Consider the following 24,651-nt stretch of genomic DNA (forward strand, 5'->3'; position numbering starts at 1 on the left):
AAAACACAGACAAGTTCATTTCTATTTTGGGAAGCCACGATAATGTACCCCTGGTGGTTATTGAACCAAGAGTTTCTTTGGCATAGAGGGACACCTACACCACTAGACCATTCCCACCCTTTTTAGGAGCATTATACCATTTTTATAACCTTGCTGAACCTCTATTGAATTAACATATTTTTTCAAATTATTTATAATAGCATTCAAGGACTATTTTTAATAGTAAAATTAAATAAGTAAAGAAATTCAACAACATCATTCTACTTGTGTATGATTATATATTTGTCTTTTATCCCAAAACAGAATCAAGACCTACACCACCAAAAAGAAATGACATTGATCATCAGATGCTTGAAGAGCAAAAGAAACAAAACGAGTTCCTGGCAATGATTAATTTCAACCTTGCAGAACTTGTGAGCTTGAAGAGGACAGAAGTCCAAATTCTGTCAGAAAAACATCTGAACAAGACATTTTTTTAAATTTAAAGACAGTGAATACTTGAATGAAAGGGAGTGAAAATAGTTTATTGGTTGTTAATATTTATGATAAACATAATATAAATGTGTACATATTATTTCTATATCATAATGTACATGGTTAACTTTACTTGCTAGAATGTCATTATGGCATACATACTAAAAATTTAACTATAATATGTTCTTTTAAATGAATTTCAATCAAATTACTTTCACTCCCTTTCATGTTACATTACAGTTTATTTCATTTAATACTATCATAAAAACTCGGGAAAAATCCCATTACATTTCATAAGTGCATATACATGTCAATGATAACCTCTTCAAGCTTACAAGTTCTGCTGTATGATCTGTTTGAAAATATTTCTCCAGAAAAAGAGTGCAATTTAGTTATGTCTAACATTGTCATCAACCAATGTGATAACCTATGTCACGTAACAGAGTTTAATACTATAGAATGTGACGTAATACGTTATAATTAAGATATAATTAAGATTTAATTAAATGGATATGTGTCTACATACTGCATGTTTAGTAATGTAGGGCATATTTGATTGTCATTTGAATATGAAGATGGTTGACAGCCGACCTGGTACAAATGTACAAAATGGTCATGTTAATTACAAAAACGTGTATTCCTGTGGTTGTAAAGCTGTCATAGGTAGACAACAAATTAGTACAAATTAGTATAAAAGAGATGATTTGGGATGTGAAAACGGAGTTTTTGTTAGGCACGGGAGGAGACCGGCCTTGGGTCCTTAATGGACGGCAGTTAGGATGTGGGATTACCTTAAATGTCATGCTGTATTATATACTGATTATTATACTTAGAAAGAACGTGGAACAATAAAGACTTAGAACACTTGAACAGTTGTTGGTTGGTACCTGAACGAACTATCACGAAAGTTAAGTGAGCGGTGGCGTTACGTGACACGTAAAAGTTTGGCGCCTGCTGACCGAAGATATTCAAGAACAGGGTTGACGTGGAACACAACGGCGAAGTACTGAAAGCTATTGGATCACATTTGAAACGTAAAAGAAAAAGGTACATGATGACAACTGCGGTTCGAGTGACTATGGACATTGCAGCGCGACCAGGCCACGGGACAAAAGTTAGTGACATTTTATTACTTTGTATTTCTTGCCTAGATATGACATGTGTTGCTATAATTTTGGGATATTTAACGGGGCAAAATTTTAAAGTTTTGGATAATAAATGCAATCAGAGCAAAGCTGTTTTTTTGAAAGAACCCCTATGTAATCTAATTTCTGACTTAACAACGTTCTACATTATTAAGTACAATAAAACCATTTGATTTAAATAAGAATAAACTAAAGAATGAGTATTTAAGGTAACAAAGATAAAAATATTGAGAAATTCGATAAAAAAAAGTAAAACAGGTGTGAAAAAAACGTTGTTAAATGCAAACGAAGAATCATTTAAGTACATTATTGAATAACTAGATGAAAAAGAAAACTAAGTCATTTAAGGACATTAATTGAATAATTAACATGGAAAGAAATGTAATAAAAAGAATTTGAGTAAACTTATTTAGCAGGTCTAACATTAATGAAAGTTGCATAAATACAAAAAAAATAATGACTTATACTCAGGGTTTAGTGCAAACACTGAAGATAATACAAAATGAAATATTTTTTATGTCGAAGAAGGAGACAAATGGCAGGTTTCATTACTTCAGTTGTCATGTAACTGTAAATAATTGTCAAACACATCAGATAGGTAAATGAATGCAATGTTACCTGTAATTAACTTGACATTAATGATATGAAATCATTAAAATTAAGTAAGTTTATAGTCTTGTAAATAATTGTAGTATTTTGTCAATATATCATTTTATATAATTTTGAGTAAATTGGTGATGGTTTTAAAGTTGTAAAAATCATATAAATAAATCATTGTTTGGATCATAGTAAGGTCTGAGAGAGAAAGCATGCCAAATAAAAAGTATTTTTTTAGATGTCATTATATAAGTGTATCGCCTGAATACGGCAAGTAATTTTCAATTTCGAAATCACTAATTAAATTGTTTGTTAGGTAATAAATAATCTAATTAAATTATTTAAGTAACTCACAGATTAGTTTGGTAAAACTAAGGAATCAATTATAAAGTTGTAAGTTATCCGATGATAAGCATGATGGTAACATGTTAAGCTAGAGTTTAGCTTTCTTATAACTGTGAAGATGTACAAAGTTGTACAAAGATAAACAAAGATAGTGGTCAAGAAAGACCAGGTTTCTTAAAAGTGATTGGAGATGATACGTTCAAGATATTGAATTTCAACAAAATTGTTGGACTCCTGTGAAGTCACATTAGGGTGTGAGTTATTTAATAAATTAATTGAATCACTTATGTATTAGTTTTCTTAAAATAATGGACTAATTATGAGATTAAAAGTTGTCAGATGATAAACATAACGGATCATCAATCATGTTCTAAATATCTGTGTTAGTTATCGGCTGATAAGCATGCAGGACAGAACGAAATTAATGCACATGTTGAATAAATGGGTGTTTTAGTGTGGTAAAGGTAACATATAAGCTTTGTAAAATATTGCATAAAAAAGGTTCTTAATAAAATAAAATGTTGTTCATGAAAACAAAACGTTTCACAAAAAAAAACTAAGGTCAAACATTAATTAAATCAAACATACGAACACTTACGCGCAGATACAGTAATTAATTATAAATGGGGCCACTTTCAAAATATAAGCCTGCTTGAAAATATCAACATAAAATTTCATGGTAATAGCAACACCTATGTCAATGAAAGGGTTTTAGAAGTACAGGTAATATGTCACGTGATACGAACAGTCAATGTCAACATACTTCTTCAGCGGATATCGAGATAATATACCTAGTGGTGATATTGTGTTAAGTGGTCATCGGTGTTTCATAAAGGATCGAACTATATTCTGGTATTGCGTATGTGATGTGCTAACCAATTGGTTACACTTCGGAATATCCAGAGGAGCTAAGCACACATTCTCGTATGACCTGTGCTCGGCTTGACGTCACATGATCAAGTCTTTAGGACCGTGATGATTCCTGTGTGATGGACAACACCAACTTGAGATCGTTAGTATCTTCAATAACATGAACACTTGCACACATCTATCTAAGTACACTTCAAGAATTAGCAGTCGTATAATGGCAGAACATTTCGAGTCGGTGGGGACATTCTACAATCAAACAACCCCTTGGCTATAAACTCTACATCTACAACAACACGGCAGCAGCAACAACAACAACGATGATTCCCTGTCTTCAGAATGATAACATGAAAAACAGCGCTACATAAAACATTGACTAATTACCAAATTTGACAACAGTACTGTCAGTGTTAATTACTTGTACTCAATCTGCAGTGTTATTTTCTAATTGTTAACTATGTGTATTAATTACCTGAGGGCTAATTACCAATTAGTCTATATTATGTCAGACATTTTGACAAATAACGTGTCAGTTTACTTTCTATTGCTTACGAAAAGAAAATCTTGCATTAAAAAGGGACGGTATCTATACAATTTGATATCATTGTTTGGGATTTAGGCACAGATTTTCTTTTGCGTAATTTTTGTCGGAAATACAATTTGATATCATTGTTTGAGATTTAGGCACAGATTTTCTTTTGCGTATTTTTTTTTTTGTCAGAATTACTTTTTTTAATTTACCTGTTTGGGGTTGAGAAACATAGTTTCTTACGATTTTATTTATCTATTCAATTATAACCATTGTTTGGGGTTGACGCAAAGATTTTCTTAAAAATCTTGATAAAAAAGGGACGAATGTCACGTAACAGAGTTTAATACTATAGAATGTGACGTAATACGTTATAATTAAGATATAATTAAGATTTAATTAAATGGATATGTGTCTACATACTGCATGTTTAGTAATGTAGGGCATATTTGATTGTCATTTGAATATGAAGATGGTTGACAGCCGACCTGGTACAAATGTACAAAATGGTCATGTTAATTACAAAAACGTGTATTCCTGTGGTTGTAAAGCTGTCATAGGTAGACAACAAATTAGTACAAATTAGTATAAAAGAGATGATTTGGGATGTGAAAACGGAGTTTTTGTTAGGCACGGGAGGAGACCGGCCTTGGGTCCTTAATGGACGGCAGTTAGGATGTGGGATTACCTTAAATGTCATGCTGTATTATATACTGATTATTATACTTAGAAAGAACGTGGAACAATAAAGACTTAGAACACTTGAACAGTTGTTGGTTGGTTACTGAACGAACTATCACGAAAGTTAAGTGAGCGGTGGCGTTACGTGACACCTAAAGACATTTTTTTCATTTCCTTTAATACATGCTTTTGCTTATTTTTCAAGTGCAATACAACCATCATAATTTAACTAGTTTTACACTAGTGTAATTTAACTTGATATTAAAGTTGCACTCTAACAGATTGAAAGTTTTGAGTACTATGATATTTTTTGTCTTGGAACAAGCCATTGTTGTGAACATCCAAAGAAACCATCTATATAAGAAAGCTGATAAAATATAAGATCACAATATCTTATATTCAAATAAAAAAATCTGATGTTTTATTCATTTTTTTAAACAATAAGTAACAGCCATAAAACATCAATTGTCAACCGGAAATATGACAATCTGCATTCTGATCTTTTGTTAGCAATCTTTTATCATTGGCTTTCAGACATTTAAACAAAGATTTGCCCTATCCAAGACAAAAAATAAAAAATAAACTTGTTAAAATGGTATATCTGTGAGAGCTTTAAGGCTCACTTTGAAGTTTTCACTAATCTGTTTCATAACTTTCTGTAGTAAATGGCAACTCATGCAAAACATTTTTATGTATTTCACAATTTATAAGCTCAATGACTAAACTGAAACCCTTAGACTATGTTATGGTACAAAATAAGTCTTAATGCATCTTTATATAAACAAAGTTTGCTTTCTTTAACGGTTTTGAAATGAAAGCCCACTATTGTTTCCAAATCAAATGTCTCACACACAAGCATGGAACACTTCTTGTTAGGAATTTTTATATGTGCTCCAAAATATTTGTTGAATTTTCTAAAGAATTATTAGTTATTGACTTATAATCTAGATCTAGGCATATAAAACAAAGAAAAAAATGTTTGTTTCAGTGTACAATTGCAATGTATATCATCTTGTGAATACCTGAAGACAATATAGGCTGTATCTAGTACTTGTTTTGGTGCTCAATAGGTGAAATATAATAAGATCTTGAACTAAAATGAACAATACTAACCCCTTCATGATTGTTGAAAGTTTACATTTGTCTCAAAATTTGAACTCAACAGGTATGTTTCATTTTTAAACTTTAATTTTTGCAATAATATTTCAACTTTCAAGATTCATGTTCATATCTTAAATAACAAAATTTCTATGAAGTAACCTCATATTAAAAGATCACATCAGAATTAGAAATGATATTTTCATCTTTATAAATAATGAACATGAAGTCGAGAATTTGTGGCAAATGTGTTTCTCAGTGTGTGTTGTAAATAGTATATTATCTATTGAGTTATTCCTTAATGCTGTTGCTGTTAACATTTTACATCTTCTGTGATATGTATAGCTGTGATATATCTACCATGTTATATTACAGAATAAATAATTGAACATGTTACTAGTGAATTTTTGGTCAATGGAATATGTTTGTAGACAACCTTCAAAAATGTTAATGAAGAAGCTAAGAGGCCAACGTTAGTGCACATTTAAGAATGCACATACACTTACCTAACAAAAACAAGAGCGATATAATAACTTAATGTCCCAAAACTTTAACCCGCCCTAAAACTTTAATGAAGGGTATTGGACTTATAAGTGAAAATCCCAACTTGCCCTAAAACTTTAACAAGACGCCGACGCCGGGGCGAATAGTATAGCCCTCCTTATTCTTCGAATAATCGAGCAAAAAAACTGGTGTAAATATAGTGCCAACACTGTATTGAGTAGTTAAACTCTTCTTATTAATTAAATTGCCCATATAAAAAATAAACCAATTAACAGTTCAATATCGATTTATAAGAATGTTCCGATGAAGCACCCCGCTGTGGTTTGGTGCTGGTACAGCAAGTGGCTGCTGGTCCAAATCTTGACCGTCCTGTCTCAGAACTGTTCCTGGCATTGGCACATGCCGGTCTAGACATAAATTATGCAGGTGGATGCAGGCTGTGACAATCTGTGCGCATTTGTCAGGGGAAAACATCAGACAGCCCCCAGTCTTGTGTAAACACCTAAAATGCATGTTTTATTTTTAAACATGTTTTTATTCGACCTATTAATCACTTTGGTCAAATAATTTACGCAAGTCAATTATTGCTTTATATCCAATATTTTCAAGTCTGTCAAAAATATGCACATTGTAAGAAACAATATATTCAGCGGAGTGTTGTTTACAGAAATATACATATATTGATGATCTAGCTCATTCCATCATTTACCTGAACCTTGACTTCAATAGTCCAAAGGCTCGTTCCACAACGACCCTCCCCCTTGCATGAGCAACATTGTAAGCTGTTTGTTGTATCCCTTGTGGCCGAAGAACTGGGGTCATGAGGTAGTGGCGTAATGGATAGCCGCTATCACCCAACAACATCCCTACATCGTTCAGCTCTAGGTGTCTCTTAAAATAAATAATACATCAATCAAATAATAGTGCTTGTTCTTTTGTCATTATAATATCACCAAATATAAACATTGAGCATTTTAATCAATACATACAAAAAGTTTGTACAAGTATGTTACATTGTATTCCATGCTTTCAAACTTTCTATAAACATCACATTACAATGGTGCCATATAACGCTTCTTAACTTTATATTTCATTTTCAGTCTCATTATTAAAACAGAAATTCTGGGTGACAAATATAAAGGTTTTACCTTCAAACCACAGTTATCAAAAATGCCTGCATCATTTGCAGATCCAGGCCATCTGGCCACAACATCATTGAACCTACAATAAAACAAATGGTCTTTACTGTATTGTATTAAAAACAATGAAAATAATTTTAACTCCAAAATTATTGATTTTCTTTATGTCTACCGCGATGTGATTGTAACATTATAAAGTAGATATATTAAATAATTTAAAGGGTAAGCATTGTGTTGTCCTTCAATTAAAAATCATGCTTGCAGAGATTAAAGCTGCACTATCACAAATTGACGGTGTTGACAGAACCGGCTGCTTTTGTGATCAATGCCTTCATTTCAGTAATACGACCACTCACAATAAATATCAATTGTCTGAAAAATGCCTTTTTTTCTTTTTATATAATATCATTCTTAATGGATAGTATGGTTTATGGTCTCAAAAAACATATTGTACAATCAGTATATTTAGACCATGTACAAAAGATTAAACTCATCGATCATTTTTGTCTTATGATGTTTAATATCCATTTACAAATACAAACCTCATATTTGAATTGACAACAGCCTGTATGTTCAGGGCGTGGTAACCTTTTCTGTAAACATATACTTTCTCATTGTCATGGGGAGCTATGATAGGCACTAACGTCCCATCAACAGCTCCCAGAACTCTTGGAATGCCACAAAGTGTGTAGAATCCCAAACTGGCTTCTCGCCTCTCTTCCAAAGTCGTTGGAAACCTGTTTAAAAAAAAACAAAAATACCAGTATATTTCATGTTTCTCAATAAATATGAATTTAACTATGACAGTCATGGATGTAGAAAGTAACTGACAAGCCACTAATAATTCTATTTTAAATTCACTTATTCTTCCCTTTTTTAAATCTGCCATATTGCCATTTGAAGCATTAATGTAGGCAGCCAATTTTTCTTGAGCTTAATGCATTTCCAGCATTCATTTCAATACCATGCTTGTTAGTTTCATGCAAGTTAATGTAACGTTCAAGACTAAATGTGGACTTGCCTTATATTTTTCATCTTATTGTTGATGGCCGCAACAACTTCATGGAGGTGCCTACTCATGGATGACCTTGACACACCGTGCAGGTCACCAACCTCTGAATAGAAATCCCCTTTGCCGAGGAACCGAAGTGTCAGCAAAAGCTGGAATTACAAAAATGGATCAAATAAATTTTTCAAAACAATGAGTTGCCAACTTGCTTTAAGTCAACATATATATTTACAAAAAAAACAATAAATATCTACGTAGTATACTTTCCCTGGTAAATAGAGACAACAGTCATGTACATGAGGTCAACAGTTGTCAGAATGCTGTTGTATTTCCCATCCGAATATTCCATCCGAAAATTAGTGATGTTCTTTTAAAAATTCCAAACGTACTTGCGTCCGTAGTTATCAGCAAATACACAAGTACAATACACTTCATTAATCCAAGTGCCAAACTGTGTAAATGCCTGAATTAGGTGTGTTAACAAACAAAACCGAATTGGATGGACTTTTCGTCTTTTTTTGTTGTTTAGTCGTGGTGGTCTTGAAGCGCCGGTGTACTCCGCCATTTTCTTTTCTTAGCAACCGAACTAAGGGAGCTTACCCAATTATTGTTTTAATCCAACGAAACACTAAAACTCTTCAAATGAATAAGTTTATCCTCAAGTGTTTACCTTGGTCTCTGCCGAAATCGAATGCCCGCGATTCGTCTGCGGGGAAACATCCTCCGATATCAAGGCCAAAAGCTCGAGTATCTCTGCACTCCCCAACCGATACCGGGAGACGACAATATCTTCCCGGACATCGGCTAGGGTTAACCTTGCCGGAAACGTCCTCTCAATCCCATTATTATTTCTTGCCATGTAAAGAACGCCAAACGCTGCCGCCATATTTAAGCTTCTTAAGAGAGGCTAGGTGCTCCCGTAAAGTTACGACCAGAATTTACGATAATTTCCTTAAGATATTCTTATTGAAACGCAATTTACGCCAAAAACAGAGTTACGTCAGAAAGTTACGATCTTAAGCCTTACGATCTTTATTGAAACGGGCCCCGTTTCAATAAGATATCTTAGTCGTAAAGTTACGCTGGCGTAAATATTTAGTTACGATATTTTTTACGGGCGTTTCAATAAAGCTGTCGTAACAATTATCGTAAGTGCTCCGCGTTTTCTTTTCGGCGAAAAGTGAAAGTAGTGAAACGTCACTTCCGTTATCAATATTGTCGTATGTCAACATTGAACCAGATATACAAATGGCAATGAAAAGAGATCGTCAAACGAATTGGAGCATGGACGAGGAGTCGACTTTAGTCGACTTCTGCGTAAATAATTACTCGTTTTTATATGGGGGACTTGGCCCTACCGTTACAAAGCAAGGGCGCCATACAAAATGGGAAGAATTGCGTGAAGAGTAAGGATTTGCTACTTTCAGTTTTACTTTCAGTTTCTTTTTAAAAAGTACGTGGAAGGATTAATTTTAAACCTAAGGTTATGATTCCAGTTTACTTAAACATAAGCTGTATCGATTCGAAATGAACATTTCATTCCCTAGTTATGTCACTGTTTTATTTCGGATATTGATCTGTTTAGAAATGCATCTTGCCACCTAATATTTAATCGCACTAGATCTACTCAATTATTCAATTTATGTTTTCGAAATGTAATTATGAATTATCGTTGTTGTTTTTATTTCATTCAGGATCAGTGCAGTAGGGCCGGGGAGGACTATTGATCAGTTAAAAAAGAAGTGGACGGACTTAAAGGTATGTATTCACAAGCCGATTTCTAAATTTACCTTTATAAAACATACAAAAAATGCGCACTTACTACAAATTGTTACAATGGCATTGAGTTGGTAACCTCAAACACACATGCAAATAGTTAATGCAGTATTCTGTCAGTTCATAGGTTGGGGCGCATGTCAAAATGTTTGGCCTCTAAGTTACACACCCTCTAACGTCAACTCCTGGATCTGCCCCTGGTATTCGATTATAATTTTGGTTGTGTCTTTTACAGTTGATATATATGCACGTTTTTTTTTAAAACTGGTTAATGATGGTATGGATGTATATATTTTTAAAATGTTTTCAGTCTGCAGCAAAGAAGAACGAGATAAAGCGGAGGCATTTTGCTGCCGGGACAGGTGGGGGTCCTGCGCCCCAAGAGCCAACTGATGTAGAGTTGAAGGTGAGACACTGATGTTCTTCTTGGATACAATGTATTTATTGCACATACATGTTTTGATTGACCTTGTAGTTAGCTTATCACTTCATAGAATATATTTGGCAATGTGGTGGGCGTATAAGCATTATTTATTTTAAGTCGGACAATTTTCATTATCATTTTTCATGTTAACACTGGAAATTTATTGCCTAAATTGTCTTGTTCCTGTCTACGGAAATGGTATGTACCTTCATTCTAGAAATAAGTCATAATGGTCAGATTCAGCAAAATAGTTACTTATTGTTACACAATTGTTTTTGCATTTAGATCCTGAGTGTAATCCCCGAGGAAATGGTAACAGGGGTTGCTGGTGGAGTGGATGTTTTCGAAGGTAAATTTGCATATATTGAGTGAAATATAATGTATGTACAAATAAATGTACATAATGCATTCATTATTTTGTACATTCATATAAGCATTTTAAGATCAGCGGAGGCTTACAAGAATTGTATGTATTTTTTATCAATAAACTTCAACTCTTGTACACCAAAGTACCAGTCATTATAATTTAGGTCATGCCGTACATTTTGTTGGTAAGTTTATTGACTGAATGCATATCAACTTATAAATCAGATATAATTTATTATTATGAAATTTCAGACTCATGCAAGCCTCCTGCTGTCAAAAAGTATAGGCCATCTGAGCCTTCAGGGTCAACTTTCACCGCCAACAGTTCAACGCATCATGGTAATTTTGTCAGTTGAATGAATTTAGTTCAATAACAAAATCATAAACAACAATTTTATTAACAATAAAGAAATATGTAATTAAGTGTACACATAGGACTTATGTCCTTTTAAATATGACTACAATCTGTATGGTCAAGTTATTTATAATGAAATAAACGTATCTTTACATATAATCTCTCAAAACATCTTTCTTATAGACATTTAAAGAAAAATGTCATAGTGATTTTTTTTGAAGTTCTAAGAATTTTTTTTACTGTTTCAGACATAAGTATCAGTGAGGCAGAGGCCAATGGCAAAGAAGACAGTAACACAGGTTATTTTGATAAGTCAACATTTTTTAATAAGAAATGCTGGGAAAAAAACAACACAACATTTTTTTGCAATGAAAGCTAATAGCGTATAGAAAAAAACACAGACAAGTTCATTTCTATTTTGGGAAGCCACGATAAAGTACCCCTGGTGGTTATTGAACCAAAAGTTTCTTTGGCATAGAGGGACACCTACACCACTAGACCATTCCCACCCTTTTTAGGAGCATTATACCATTTTTATAACCTTGCTGAACCTCTATTGAATAAACATATTTTTTCAAATTATTTATAATAGCATTCAAGGACTATTTTTAATAGTAAAATTAAATAAGTAAAGAAATTCAACAACATCATTCTACTTGTGTATGATTATATATTTGTCTTTTATCCCAAAACAGAATCAAGACCTACACCACCAAAAAGAAATGACATTGCTCATCAGATGCTTGAAGAGCAAAAGAAACAAAACGAGTTCCTGGCAATGATTAATTTCAACCTTGCAGAACTTGTGAGCTTGAAGAGGACAGAAGTCCAAATTCTGTCAGAAAAACATCTGAACAAGACATTTTTTTAAATTTAAAGACAGTGAATACTTGAATGAAAGGGAGTGAAAATAGTTTATTGGTTGTTAATATATATGATAAACATAATATAAATGTGTACATATTATTTCTATATCATAATGTACATGGTTAACTTTACTTGCTAGAATGTCATTATGGCATACATACTAAAAATTTAACTATAATATGTTCTTTTAAATGAATTTCAATCAAATTACTTTCACTCCCTTTCATGTTACATTACAGTTTATTTCATTTAATACTATCATAAAAACTCGGGAAAAATCCTATTACATTTCATAAGTGCATATACATGTAAATGATAACCTCTTCAAGCTTACAAGTTCTGCTGTATGATCTGTTTGAAAATATTTCTCCATAAAAAGAGTGTAATTTAGTTATGTCTAACATTGTCATCAACCAATGTGATAACCTAAAGACATTTTTTTCATTTCCTTTAATACATGCTTTTGCTTATTTTTCAAGTGCAATACAACCATCATAATTTAACTAGTTTTACACTAGTGTAATTTAACTTGATATTAAAGTTGCACTCTAACAGATTAAAAGTTTTGACTACTATGATATTTTTTGTCTTGGAACAAGCCATTGTTGTAACATCCAAAGAAACCATCTATATAAGAAAGCTGATAAAATATAAGATCACAATATCTTATATTCAAATAAAAAAATCTGATGTTTTATTCATTTTTTTAAACAATAAGTAACAGCCATTAAACATCAATTGTCAACCGGAAATATGACAATCTGCATTCTGATCTTTTGTTAGCAATCTTTTATCATTGGCTTTCAGACATTTAAACAAAGATTTGCCCTATCCAAGACAAAAAATAAAAAATAAACTTGTTAAAATGGTATATCTGTGAGAGCTTTAAGGCTCACTTTGAAGTTTTCACTAATCTGTTTCATAACTTTCTGTAGTAAATGGCAACTCATGCAAAACATTTTTATGTATTACACAATTTATAAGCTCAATGACTAAACTGAAACCCTTAGACTATGTTATGGTACAAAATAAGTCTTAGTGCATCTTTATATAAACAAAGTTTGCTTTCTTTAACGGTTTTGAAATGAAAGCCCACTATTGTTTCCAAATCAAATGTCTCACACACAAGCATGGAACACTTCTTGTTAGGAATTTTTATATGTGCTCCAAAATATTTGTTGAATTTTCTAAAGAATTATTAGTTATTGACTTATAATCTAGTTCTAGGCATATAAAACAAAGAAAAAAATGTTTGTTTCAGTGTACAATTGCAATGTATATCATCTTGTGAATACCTGAAGACAATATAGGCTGTATCTAGTACTTGTTTTGGTGCTCAATAGGTGAAATATAATAAGATCTTGAACTAAAATGAACAATACTAACCCCTTCATGATTGTTGAAAGTTTACATTTGTCTCAAAATTTGAACTCAACAGGTATGTTTCATTTTTAAACTTTAATTTTTGCAATAATATTTCAACTTTCAAGATTCATGTTCATATCTTAAATAACAAAATTTCTATGAAGTAACCTCATATTAAAATATCACATCAGAATTAGAAATGATATTTTCATCTTTATAAATAATGAACATGAAGTCGAGAATTTGTGGCAAATGTGTTTCTCAGTGTGTGTTGTAAATAGTATATTATCTATTGAGTTATTCCTTAATGCTGTTGCTGTTAACATTTTACATCTTCTGTGATATGTATAGCTGTGATATATCTACCATGTTATATTACAGAATAAATAATTGAACATGTTACTAGTGAATTTTTGGTCAATGGAATATGTTTGTAGACAACCTTCAAAAATGTTAATGAAGAAGCTAAGAGGCCAACGTTAGTGCACATTTAAGAATGCACATACACTTACCTAACAAAAACAAGAGCGATATAATAACTTAATGTCCCAAAACTTTAATGAAGGGTATTGGACTTATAAGTGAAAATCCCAACTTGCCCTAAAACTTTAACAAGACGCCGACGCCGGGGCGAATAGTATAGCCCTCCTTATTCTTCGAACAATCGAGCAAAAAAACTGGTGTAAATATAGTGCCAACACTGTATTGAGTAGTTAAACTCTTCTTATTAATTAAATTGCCCATATAAAAAATAAACCAATTAACAGTTCAATATCGATTTATAAGAATGTTCCGATGAAGCACCCCGCTGTGGTTTGGTGCTGGTACAGCAAGTGGCTGCTGGTCCATATCTTGACCGTCCTGTCTCAGAACTGTTCCTGGCATTGGCACATGCCGGTCTAGACATAAATTATGCAGGTGGACGCAGGCTGTGACAATCTGTGCGCATTTGTCAGGGGAAAACATCAGACAGCCCCCAGTCTTGTGCAAACACCTAAAATGCATGTTTTATTTTCAAACATGTTTTTATTCGACCTATTAATCACTTTGGTCAAATAATTTACGCAAGTCAATTATTACTTTATATCCAATATTTTCAAGTTTGTCAAAAATATGCACATTGTAAGAAACAATATATTCAGCGGAGTGTTGTTTACAGAAATATACATATATTGATGATCTAGCTCATTCCATCATTTACCTGAACCTTGACTTCAATAGTCCAAAGGCTCGTTCCACAACGACCCTCCCCCTTGCATGAGCAACATTGTAAGCTGTTTGTTGTATCCCTTGTGGCCGAAGAACTGGGGTCATGAGGTAGTGGCGTAATGGATAGCCGCTATCACCCAACAACATCCCTACATCGTTCAGCTCTAGGTGTCTCTTAAAATAAATAATACATCAATCAAATAATAGTGCTTGTTCTTTTGTCATTATAATATCACCAAATATAAACATTGAGCATTTTAATCAATACATACAAAAAGTTTGTACAAGTATGTTACATTGTATTCCATGCTTTCAAACTTTCTATAAACATCACATTACAATGGTGCCATATAACGCTTCTTAACTTTATATTTCATTTTCAGTCTCATTATTAAAACAGAAATTCTGGGTGACAAATATAAAGGTTTTACCTTCAAACCACAGTTATCAAAAATGCCTGCATCATTTGCAGATCCAGGCCATCTGGCCACAACATCATTGAACCTACAATAAAACAAATGGTCTTTACTGTATTGTATTAAAAACAATGAAAATAATTTTAACTCCAAAATTATTGATTTTCTTTATGTCTACCGGTATGTGATTGTAACATTATAAAGTAGATATATTAAATAATTTAAAGGGTAAGCATTGTGTTGTCCTTCAATTAAAAATCATGCTTGCAGAGATTAAAGCTGCACTATCACAAATTGACGGTGTTGACAGAACCGGCTGCTTTTGTGATCAATGCCTTCATTTCAGTAATACGACCACTCACAATAAATATCAATTGTCTGAAAAATGCCTTTTTTTCTTTTTATATAATATCATTCTTAATGGATATTATGGTTTATGGTCTCAAAAAACATATTGTACAATCAGTATATTTAGACCATGTACAAAAGATTAAACTCATCGATCATTTTTGTCTTATGATGTTTAATATCCATTTACAAATACAAACCTCATATTTGAATTGACAACAGCCTGTATGTTCAGGGCGTGGTAACCTTTTCTGCAAACATATACTTCCTCATTGTCATGGGGAGCTATGATAGGCACTAACGTCCCATCAACAGCTCCCAGAACTCTTGGAATGCCACAAAGTGTGTAGAATCCCAAACTGGCTTCTCGCCTCTCTTCCAAAGTCGTTGGAAACCTGTTTAAAAAAAACAAAAATACCAGTATATTTCATGTTTCTCAATAAATATGAATTTAACAATGACAATCATGGATGTAGAAAGTAACTGACAAGCCACTAATAATTCTATTTTAAATTCACTTATTCTTCCCTTTTTTAAATCTGCCATATTGCCATTTGAAGCATTAATGTAGGCAGCCAATTTTTCTTGAGCTTAATGCATTTCCAGCATTCATTTCAATACCATGCTTGTTAGTTTCATGCAAGTTAATGTAACGTTTAAGACTAAATGTGGACTTGCCTTATATTTTTCATCTTATTGTTGATGGCCGCAACAACTTCATGGAGGTGCCTACTCATGGATGACCTTGACACACCGTGCAGGTCACCAACCTCTGAATAGAAATCCCCTTTGCCGAGGAACCGAAGTGTCAGCAAAAGCTGGAATTACAAAAATGGATCAAATAAATTTTTCAAAACAATGAGTTGCCAACTTGCCTAGACTTCCTTTAAGTCAACATATATATTTACATGTTAAAAACAATAAATATCTACGTAGTATACTTTCACTGGTAAATAGAGACAACAGTCATGTACATGAGGTCAACAGTTGTCAGAATGCTGTTGTATTTCCCATCCGAATATTCCATCCGAAAATTAGTGATGTTCTTTTAAAAATTCCAAACGTACTTGCATCCGTAGTTATCAGCAAATACACAAGTACAATACACTTCATTAATCCAAGTGCCAAACTGTGTAAATGCCTGAATTAGGTGTGTTAACAAACAAAACAGAATTGGATGGACTTTTCGTCTTTTTTGTTGCTTAGTCGTGGTGGTCTTGAAGCGCCGGTGTACTCCTCAAGTGTTTACCTTGGTCTCTGCCGAAATCGAGTGCCCGCGATTCGTCTGTGGGGAAACATCCTCCGATATCAGGGCCAAAAGCTCGAGTATCTCTGCACTCCCCAACCGATACCGGGAGACGACAATATCTTCCCGGACATCGGCTAGGGTTAACCTTGCCGGAAACGTCCTCTCAATCCCATTATTATTTCTTGCCATGTAAAGAACGCCAAACGCTGCCGCCATATTTACGCTTCTTAAGAGAGGCTAGGTGCTCCCGTAAAGTTACGACCAGAATTTAAGATAATTTCCTTAAGATATTCTTATTGAAACGCAATTTACGCCAAAAACAGAGTTACGTCAGAAAGTTACGATCTTAAGCCTTACGATCTTTATTGAAACGGGCCCCTGGATTTTATTGAAGTTTGCTAATGCTTATAACTGCACCAAGTGGCGGGGAGAAAATCCGACAATGCACGATAACTCTAGGCGAATAATCGTAATATCATTGTGGCGATTTTTCGCCCCACCATTTTTCGCCACACCGTTATTCGCATTGTTACATTTTCATCCCACCAATTTGCGCATTTTCGTATTCTTTCATTTCGTCCCGCCCCTTGGCGTATTTTTGTATTGCTGCATTTTCGCCCCGCCAATTGGCACATTCGCCTTTTTCGCAGAATAAGGCACTTGTTGTTTTTATTCAATGTAGTGAACATAACGGTTTTCGTGTGCGCTTCATCTCCAAAACAGATGGCCAGATCTAGAAGTGATTTGTATCAAGCCTATAAGCGTATACGGTCAGCAGGTTCGCTCATATTTTTCAAAGAGTTATGGCCCTTTATGTTTTCTTTATATTAAAGTGCTCCAAAATCTCAAAGAAATTGCTCATGAGTGATTGATATACTGCCTAGTAATGCATGTCGTCCCAAGCGTTCGTTCGGGCTTTTTCCATAGAGTTGATATTTTGTTTTTTACCTGACTGGTCCCGAATGAAACCTTACAAGTGGTGTTTTAGCGGAAGCATCACCCTATATGACATTTCGAGTGAAATTCGGTGACGTATTTGTAAATATCTTGATGAAACAGCAAATATCTTCCTGTGTCAAGATTTCGTGCGGTGGTTAGTCTTATCACTCCTGTGGTAGCTCTGGTTTTATTTGTTTTCTTTTGCTATTTTTTTATCTTTTTATTGTGAAATATCTATACACTCAACAACATCCAAACTAGACATTTTTGCATTTGAGATATCTTAAGCACACATATAATCGGTATTGTTTTATACCAAGATGATTTCTAATTATTCTACCGATGTGCCGAGATGTACACGCGGTTCTTTTTTCTCAAAAAAGTGACGATATAACTTGAGCGCGTATATAAAACAACAGATACACTGTTTTGACAAAGCAAAATGACACTAGGACTTAAACACATTAAGCCATGTTACAGTGTTCATTACAAGAATGGGGAACATGTATTTAACTCTTAATATGTTAAAAATCATGTGAAATCTTAAGGTAGTAATATCGTTATTGGTATCATAAAAACTATAAACAGCTTGACCGTCTAATGAAACAAGCTCATAAATGACCGTCTAATAACAATTTTATTTAATCTACCCTACGACCATTGCAGATTTTTTTTCTCTAAAAACGACATTACCAGCGAGACAAGAACAAGCTTTTATTTAAATCTATGTATGTAAGCTAGGTATATCATCCTTTGGATACAAGTGCGTAGTGCCAAGCCAAAACAGTAAATTATGCACATCATTTAAAATCATTTTGTCTATGGCTATAACACCGATAGGGGACTATTTAATTATTTGCCTAACGTGATGTTCTTGTTGCTCATAATATTTGGCAAGTGGGCCTGGCAATTGGCATAGCGCGAATAATACTCTTATAATGTAATTTCGTTTTCTACATGTATCGTTGTTTGGACATATGTTAACAAAGAATTGGTAAACTCTTGCAGAAACTGTAAGTCATGGTTTATTAAGTGTGAACTGACATGTTTATTATCCTGCACTACTTATATGTATTACATTATATATCCCTGTATTATGTTTCAAAATGCGTATGCCCACTTTTAGTGCCATACCTCATATACTGTGTTTTTACAAAACAAACATGATGCTTAATTTCCCCCAATTCTTCGATAATACAGATCTTAAAATATTTTGTTTTGTCATTTTATAAATCAATACACTATGATTATTTTGGCGACTGGCTTTTTAAATGTTTAAACCCGCGACTAATGTATTCAAACTTTCCGCCGATAAATAAACATGTACAATGTTTTAGTTTCACGCAATGTGGCATGGTCTTGATCATGATCTAAAAATGTCCTGTGTATAACAGCTTAATTATTAACACCTCGATTCAGTGCTCTATTTACTTATTGAAGACGACACAAGTAAACATAATTTACACACATTATGCTTGTTTTAACCACAGTGGGGTTTTAACAATTGAACACGCCTACAGAAAGTTTTAAATGATCAACCAGGATTATAAAAAACCCTGTTCATTTATGTTGCACAATATTCTTACAGACTTAGGTTAGTGCCTTAGAACTTTTGAAATATGACAAACGATAGGAAATGAAAGGTTTATTTTATAGCTTAGACCCAGTTTGCATACTAACAGAAAACATCTCTAACGGAACAGAAAAAAGAATTGAGCTATTCTAGCATAGATATTTCTTCAGGATAAAAATATTTTTGTTTCAAAGTTTTTTAAATCTTACATATACTTAAGTGATTCTTAAATGAAAAACAAAAGTTATAAGATACATAAAACAAGCTTATAAAACAAATGGAAGGAATAAAATAATTTAAACATTAATGTCTGTCATGGTGGACTCCTTCTTTAGCTTCTCCACCATTTCACCGAAAGCGTCGTGACTTAGCGGCTTTAGCGTAGCTTTAGGTATCGGTGATTTACCATTCGTCTTCAGCGGCGGAAGGCGTTTCACTGGTTTTGCAGCCACTGCTGACATTTCTTCGATCGCCGGACCAGATGGCTCGTTTTCGATGAGTTTTTCAACCGCGAACCTTTTCCTTGGTGCGTCCTCTTTCATAGGCTTGAATGATTTTAGCCGCTCTCCAGATGATTCGTTTAACTCATCCGCGGAGAACTTGCTCGGTTTTGACTCAGGTTGTGCAAAAGCTCTGGCGAATATAGCATGGTCTGGGGATTCGTCTTCATCATTGAACTTGCGATGATGCGGAGGCATTGCTATGCCTGGACCAAAGAGCGGATTGGCTGTGTTTTCGTCCATCTCTTCAAAAGCTCTGTTATTATGCCACTTAGTGTTTGCCACCACGTCTGTAGCCTCAGTGTTTTGCAGGAAAATAGAAGCAGCGGTTCGCGGTCGCTCCCCAGCTTCATATATTTTCTGGGTACCTTCATCCATCAGTCCAACTCTTTAATAACAGAACATTTATGTGCTTATCGAAAATGCCATTTCCTTACATAACACAACAGAAACTATAAGGCCTAGACCTTATTCAAACATTTAACGAAGACCCTTGTAAAAAGCAAACATACAATGATGGTCACAAAACAAAACGGCAGTCTACACTTGCATCAAACTAGATTGTATCTTTATTCTAACCCACCTTGGAAATATACAAAAGATTACCCATATAACTAAATTGAAAAAAACAACAACAATTTTCTCAAATATGTATTTGGATCCTTTTATTGTTTTACCTGCTCCTGGACATCTTCATGTATCTGATCTTAATCATAAGCCTCCTCAGTAGGTACACGACCAGTATCAGGAAAAGGAGAGGACAAATGATGACCGCCATCAGCTTGGGTATGTTGATGTTACATTCGTAATCATTGACCAGGTCCTCGCAATCGTACAGGGTGGAGCAGGGCTCATGTGCACACTCGTCGATCTCCGTCTGGCACCACTCACCTTTGTAACCTGTGATAAGTATAACAATACATTCATTACATCTTCCAAAATAGACTTCTGGAATCTCAGACCAGTTTGATGTTTTCAATTTCATGATATATAGTTTACTGTTTTACGTATAACTTGTAAATTAGAATATCAATAAATGTTTAAATATTTATGTATACATACAAATCAAAGTAATTCTTTTAAACAAATTTAATCAATAAAAGCATACCCACAAAATTGAAACATAGTGTATGAGATAAACATGGTATATCTAAGGCTTACCTGGATAACACACGCACTCATACCCAACAAACGAATCAGAGCGGGCTGTGTCATTACACGCCTCCTCACCCAGTGTTGGGTGGTTACAGTAACCATGGATACAAGGATTCTCCAAGACAAACACAGTGATCGTTACCCCGGGGGTATAACTGGAGTCCTCTGTCTGGGCTATAAAATCTAGGACCATTTTTCCTTGAAGGAGGGGACTGAATTCAAAATCAACATCGTAGGCTGCCTTTGACCGAAAATGTTTGGTAGTGTAGTTTTCGAATGGAATTGATTCTAGATCACTGGCGTTCAGTGAAAATGTGGAATTTCCAAGAGATGTAAATCGTGGAATGTTTGTAAACTTTTCCCCGCCATCTACGTCAGCGAGAATGATCTTTCCAACAAAAAGTGAAGAAGACCTGTTTGCATTTGTTATGACTGTATGTTTCATGGATGGTCGTTTTTCATCATGCCAAGTTTCATTCAAGTCTAAAAAGAAACGTTCAGTTTTGTCTGGAACATCCTGTATGTCAATTCTTAATTTCTTTTTCTCTGAGTTAGGATCTTCAAAAGATGGAAGCCCCGTTTCAGTGACTTCAACCGTAATTGTATCCTCGCCATAAAAGTCTGGTTCAGGAATGCATTTTAGTTTTCCTGTTGAAGTTATATTACAGTCAAGATTGCTTGGCTTGTCCACAATTCTGTAGCTGAGAACGTCTTTTTCTGCATCAGATGTTTCAATGTCAAATTCTCCCGTTATGTCTTCAGTAAAATAGACGTTTTCCGTGACAATTTTCGGTGGTGAGTTTTGGTACGTTTTGGCTATTCTTACAAGATTATATTGTCTTGGAGAATTGATTTCGAATGATGTCTCACGACGTTTTCGAACAGAAGAATTATTTCTCGTCGAGCCACATATCTGTGAAATAAGATGCACAAATGCATAATATTAGAACAAACTGAAATAAGATAACATTTTGTCAGCGGTGTTGGTCATTTATATGTAGCGAAATTTGTATAAAACAGAACACAATTCGTTGGTTTTTCAGTAAATGAAGTAATGACTCGTTTTGATAAAAATGTATACATTATTTAACAAGTTTAGTGTTGCGCAAAAGAGGTAAACTATGCAATTTTAATTCATTATGTGTTGCGCATATTATTAACCATTTTCTGTGTGATTTTGGTTTCTGTTGGACTAACCGTTGAATTATATCTTGACGAGTGGACGATTGCAGACAAGTACTCATTGCAGCCTTCGTCGATATGAACCCATTGTTCTTCATCTGAAAGAAATGAGTTGAAATTGAAATAAGGCAACACTACGTAGTATTGGTCTTTATACGTTTATCCAACTAAACTAAATTACGATGCAGATACAACATTAGCAAAACAAGCAAAAAATGGATAATTCCCCGGTTTCCAACATAATACCACAATCTCTTTTCAGGCAACACTGTGTCGCTTTCGAACTTAAAACATAATGGACATATTGCAAATGCGGAGCATGTCCAATTAAATAAAAGCTCTATAAAATACAATAAATGTGATATGTTAAACCTTTGTCCCAATATATAAGCGCAGGCTGGTATGTCGAGTCCTTCTCACATCCCACTGGCAATGTCATGTTGATAGCGATATCTGTAACCTCGACAACCGGCGACGGCGTCAGGAAGAACGTCACGTTGCAAAGACGCTGTATTCTGAAAATATAAATCGTTATAAATTATTTAAACAGCTGCATGGTGTTATGAATAAGAACGATTTTACATTATTGTTCATACTAATCACGATGTCTTTGTATGGTTTCTAAAATAATGTTTTCAGAATTATACACCCGAATACATTTAGAAAGAGAACATGTGCCCAAACCGTCTAACCTTAAAATGTGCATGCATTCTGCGATACTTAATTGAGAGCTAACCTGTTTCGCAAGAGTCTCGATGTTTGTTCCAGTGTGGTTTGTATGTTGGATATGTACGGCTTGTAATCCATAGTGGCCGCGCTGCCGTAGACGTCCTCCTGGTCCGACTGCGTGATTGTCCCTACTGTCAAGCCGCCTCCAGATACTAATATCGGAAAGCAAATAGCTTAGCTTAGCTTTGTCATACAATAATAAGACGAGTGACTCGTTTTTTGCATATGAAATCCAATATAAAAAAAATAATCAAGAAAGCGTTACAATAAACACTGTACTGGCACTACATAAAATGCCAAAGGTAGTTCGTTATGTAGATTTGTAGACCCATGTGATCAAATAAAAGATAAAACCGGGACAAATTCAACCATTTATACAAATATAACAATCATATTTTATACATTCCTGTATCAGACCATGTAAACGAAACGAAACTATACAAACCTTTGAAAATGAACATACACTGACATATTATACGTAAATGTTTTTACCTGAAAGCGTTTATAATCGTTGCATATATATATATATATAACAATTAATAATATAGTTAAACAATAACATATATTTTACAAACTTTTAATTAGTTTGAATACTTGCATACCCAAGTTTCGATTCTTTTAGGTAAGACGTCTTTAAAGAAGCTTAAACAACCTAGCCATCAATATCATCGAGTATAAATTAAGTTTTTATAAATAAATGTGCTTTTACAAAACATTTGTATTGGATTAAAAAGCTGGAAATAGACCTGTACTTACTTTGTGCGTCAACAATTATATCGGGGGTTACTGTAGGGTCTGATGTGACCCAAGCTGAAGAAGACTTCATCTTGTACGCCCTAATAACCGATTTGCCATTAGTTCCATCCAAATATGCATCACCAGATCCTGTTGAAATATGTATATGACTTTTTGTGTGTAGCATACTATATTATAACATCTTTAACAGTTTACAAAACACCTTGTTCATTAATTCTACAAGATAAATTAGTACAACATTGCAAGTTTAATTAGTGTAAGTAAGAACATAGTACAGTAATCACAAGTACAAATGTTAAACCTACTTTTCACGCAAACATTCCTCTCCTTGATTTTACTAGTAAGGTGTGAATATCCCCGCGCGTATAGAGACTGATAATAACATCTGCCTGGCTCCATGTTAAAGAACGACTTCTCCTGTTCACTGGCAGAAGTAAGGTTTTGAATTTGTTCCAACGTCTTATTTGTCATGTTGCGATATTCAGACACAGTTTTGTTGATGTACTTGCTGTTGTAATGTACTTTGCCATGTACAATGGCTGCGGAGCCAGTAGAGTTAATGCTTACTTTGGAAGAGGGGAACAAATCTGATCCATCCGGGCTTGTCCCTACCTGCCATTCTGAATGGAAAGAAATGCGACAATGCCATCAATAGTGTCCCAAACGACAATGAACTACAGACACAATCATATAAACATCACGCACACAGATACAAACACCAAAGACAAACTTTCACCACATACACAGACAAACCATACTCTAATCAAAATTGGAACGATCATTGAAACGGGAGCTCACTGAAACTCGATTATACTGGGGTTTTAAACTAGTTAGCATGACCATAACCTCACACCTGTCCCATCATTTATCAATAATTAATAAATTAAAATATATAAGCGTAATCAGAGAACGCATTAACTTGATAACAATGATGAAGAAAGCAAAAAATAACATATAAACTGATAAATTTATTTTAAGTACTCAACGACCGGATACCAACATCACCTGTACACGAAGAAATCAAGTCAGAGCAACAGTGCTAGCTCTTAAGAAG

The 24,651-nt window shown here is 34.0% G+C and overlaps 4 protein-coding genes across 4 annotated transcripts in view; 1 reads left to right on the forward strand and 3 right to left on the reverse strand.

Moving 5' to 3' along the window:
• Positions 1-880: 880 nt before the first annotated feature.
• On the reverse strand, positions 881-9,274 carry LOC128211722 (putative nuclease HARBI1). Its single transcript, XM_052916750.1, has 7 exons — positions 9,059-9,274; positions 8,401-8,540; positions 7,922-8,116; positions 7,389-7,461; positions 6,950-7,131; positions 4,791-6,742; positions 881-901 (listed from the first exon to the last, which is right to left on the reverse strand). Exons 1-6 carry the CDS (start codon positions 9,272-9,274, stop codon positions 6,517-6,519), a joined length of 1,032 nt encoding a protein of 343 aa, XP_052772710.1. The 3' UTR covers positions 881-901; positions 4,791-6,516.
• Positions 9,275-9,489: 215 nt separating this feature from the next.
• On the forward strand, positions 9,490-12,180 carry LOC128211877 (uncharacterized). The gene is made up of 7 exons (XM_052916987.1): positions 9,490-9,794; positions 10,083-10,146; positions 10,475-10,570; positions 10,874-10,937; positions 11,207-11,293; positions 11,558-11,608; positions 12,005-12,180. Exons 1-7 carry the CDS (start codon positions 9,637-9,639, stop codon positions 12,178-12,180), a joined length of 696 nt encoding a protein of 231 aa, XP_052772947.1. The 5' UTR covers positions 9,490-9,636.
• Positions 12,181-12,612: 432 nt separating this feature from the next.
• Positions 12,613-16,979, reverse strand: LOC128211723 (putative nuclease HARBI1). Its single transcript, XM_052916751.1, has 6 exons — positions 16,764-16,979; positions 16,193-16,332; positions 15,715-15,909; positions 15,182-15,254; positions 14,743-14,924; positions 12,613-14,535 (listed from the first exon to the last, which is right to left on the reverse strand). The coding sequence occupies exons 1-6, from the start codon at positions 16,977-16,979 to the stop codon at positions 14,310-14,312; spliced, it is 1,032 nt and encodes a 343-aa protein (XP_052772711.1). The 3' UTR covers positions 12,613-14,309.
• Positions 16,980-19,334: 2,355 nt separating this feature from the next.
• The window catches only part of LOC128211949 (uncharacterized), a 44,890-nt gene continuing 39,573 nt past the window's right edge, over positions 19,335-24,651 (reverse strand). The window contains exons 43-50 of the mRNA XM_052917111.1: positions 23,903-24,217; positions 23,598-23,726; positions 22,849-22,993; positions 22,485-22,627; positions 22,128-22,210; positions 20,937-21,843; positions 20,453-20,675; positions 19,335-20,163 (exon numbers count right to left, since the gene is read on the reverse strand). Coding sequence (XP_052773071.1) covers positions 19,572-20,163; positions 20,453-20,675; positions 20,937-21,843; positions 22,128-22,210; positions 22,485-22,627; positions 22,849-22,993; positions 23,598-23,726; positions 23,903-24,217 — 2,537 coding nt within the window. The 3' untranslated portion in view covers positions 19,335-19,571. The remainder of the gene's footprint in view (positions 20,164-20,452; positions 20,676-20,936; positions 21,844-22,127; positions 22,211-22,484; positions 22,628-22,848; positions 22,994-23,597; positions 23,727-23,902; positions 24,218-24,651) is intronic.

Source organism: Mya arenaria, chromosome 12 (assembly GCF_026914265.1).
Source record: "Mya arenaria isolate MELC-2E11 chromosome 12, ASM2691426v1".
Lineage (NCBI taxonomy): Eukaryota > Metazoa > Mollusca > Bivalvia > Myida > Myidae > Mya > Mya arenaria.

Excerpts from the sequence above, each read along its gene's own strand:
- LOC128211723 (XM_052916751.1), bottom strand. The coding sequence starts at position 16,979 with ATGGCGGCAGCGTTTGGCGTTCTTTACATGGCAAGAAATAATAATGGG. Across the intron at positions 16,333-16,763 it reads CGATTTCGGCAGAGACCAAG|CTTTTGCTGACACTTCGGTT; the intron begins GTAAACACTTGA and ends TTGTAATTCCAG. Across the intron at positions 15,910-16,192 it reads AATAAGATGAAAAATATAAG|GTTTCCAACGACTTTGGAAG; the intron begins GCAAGTCCACAT and ends TTTTTTAAACAG.
- LOC128211722 (XM_052916750.1), bottom strand. The coding sequence starts at position 9,274 with ATGGCGGCAGCGTTTGGCGTTCTTTACATGGCAAGAAATAATAATGGG. Across the intron at positions 8,541-9,058 it reads CGATTTCGGCAGAGACCAAG|CTTTTGCTGACACTTCGGTT; the intron begins GTAAACACTTGA and ends TTGTAATTCCAG. Across the intron at positions 7,132-7,388 it reads TTGATAACTGTGGTTTGAAG|AGACACCTAGAGCTGAACGA; the intron begins GTAAAACCTTTA and ends ATTTATTTTAAG.
- LOC128211877 (XM_052916987.1), top strand. The coding sequence starts at position 9,637 with ATGGCAATGAAAAGAGATCGTCAAACGAATTGGAGCATGGACGAGGAG. Across the intron at positions 10,147-10,474 it reads AGAAGTGGACGGACTTAAAG|TCTGCAGCAAAGAAGAACGA; the intron begins GTATGTATTCAC and ends AAATGTTTTCAG. Across the intron at positions 10,938-11,206 it reads TGGAGTGGATGTTTTCGAAG|ACTCATGCAAGCCTCCTGCT; the intron begins GTAAATTTGCAT and ends ATGAAATTTCAG.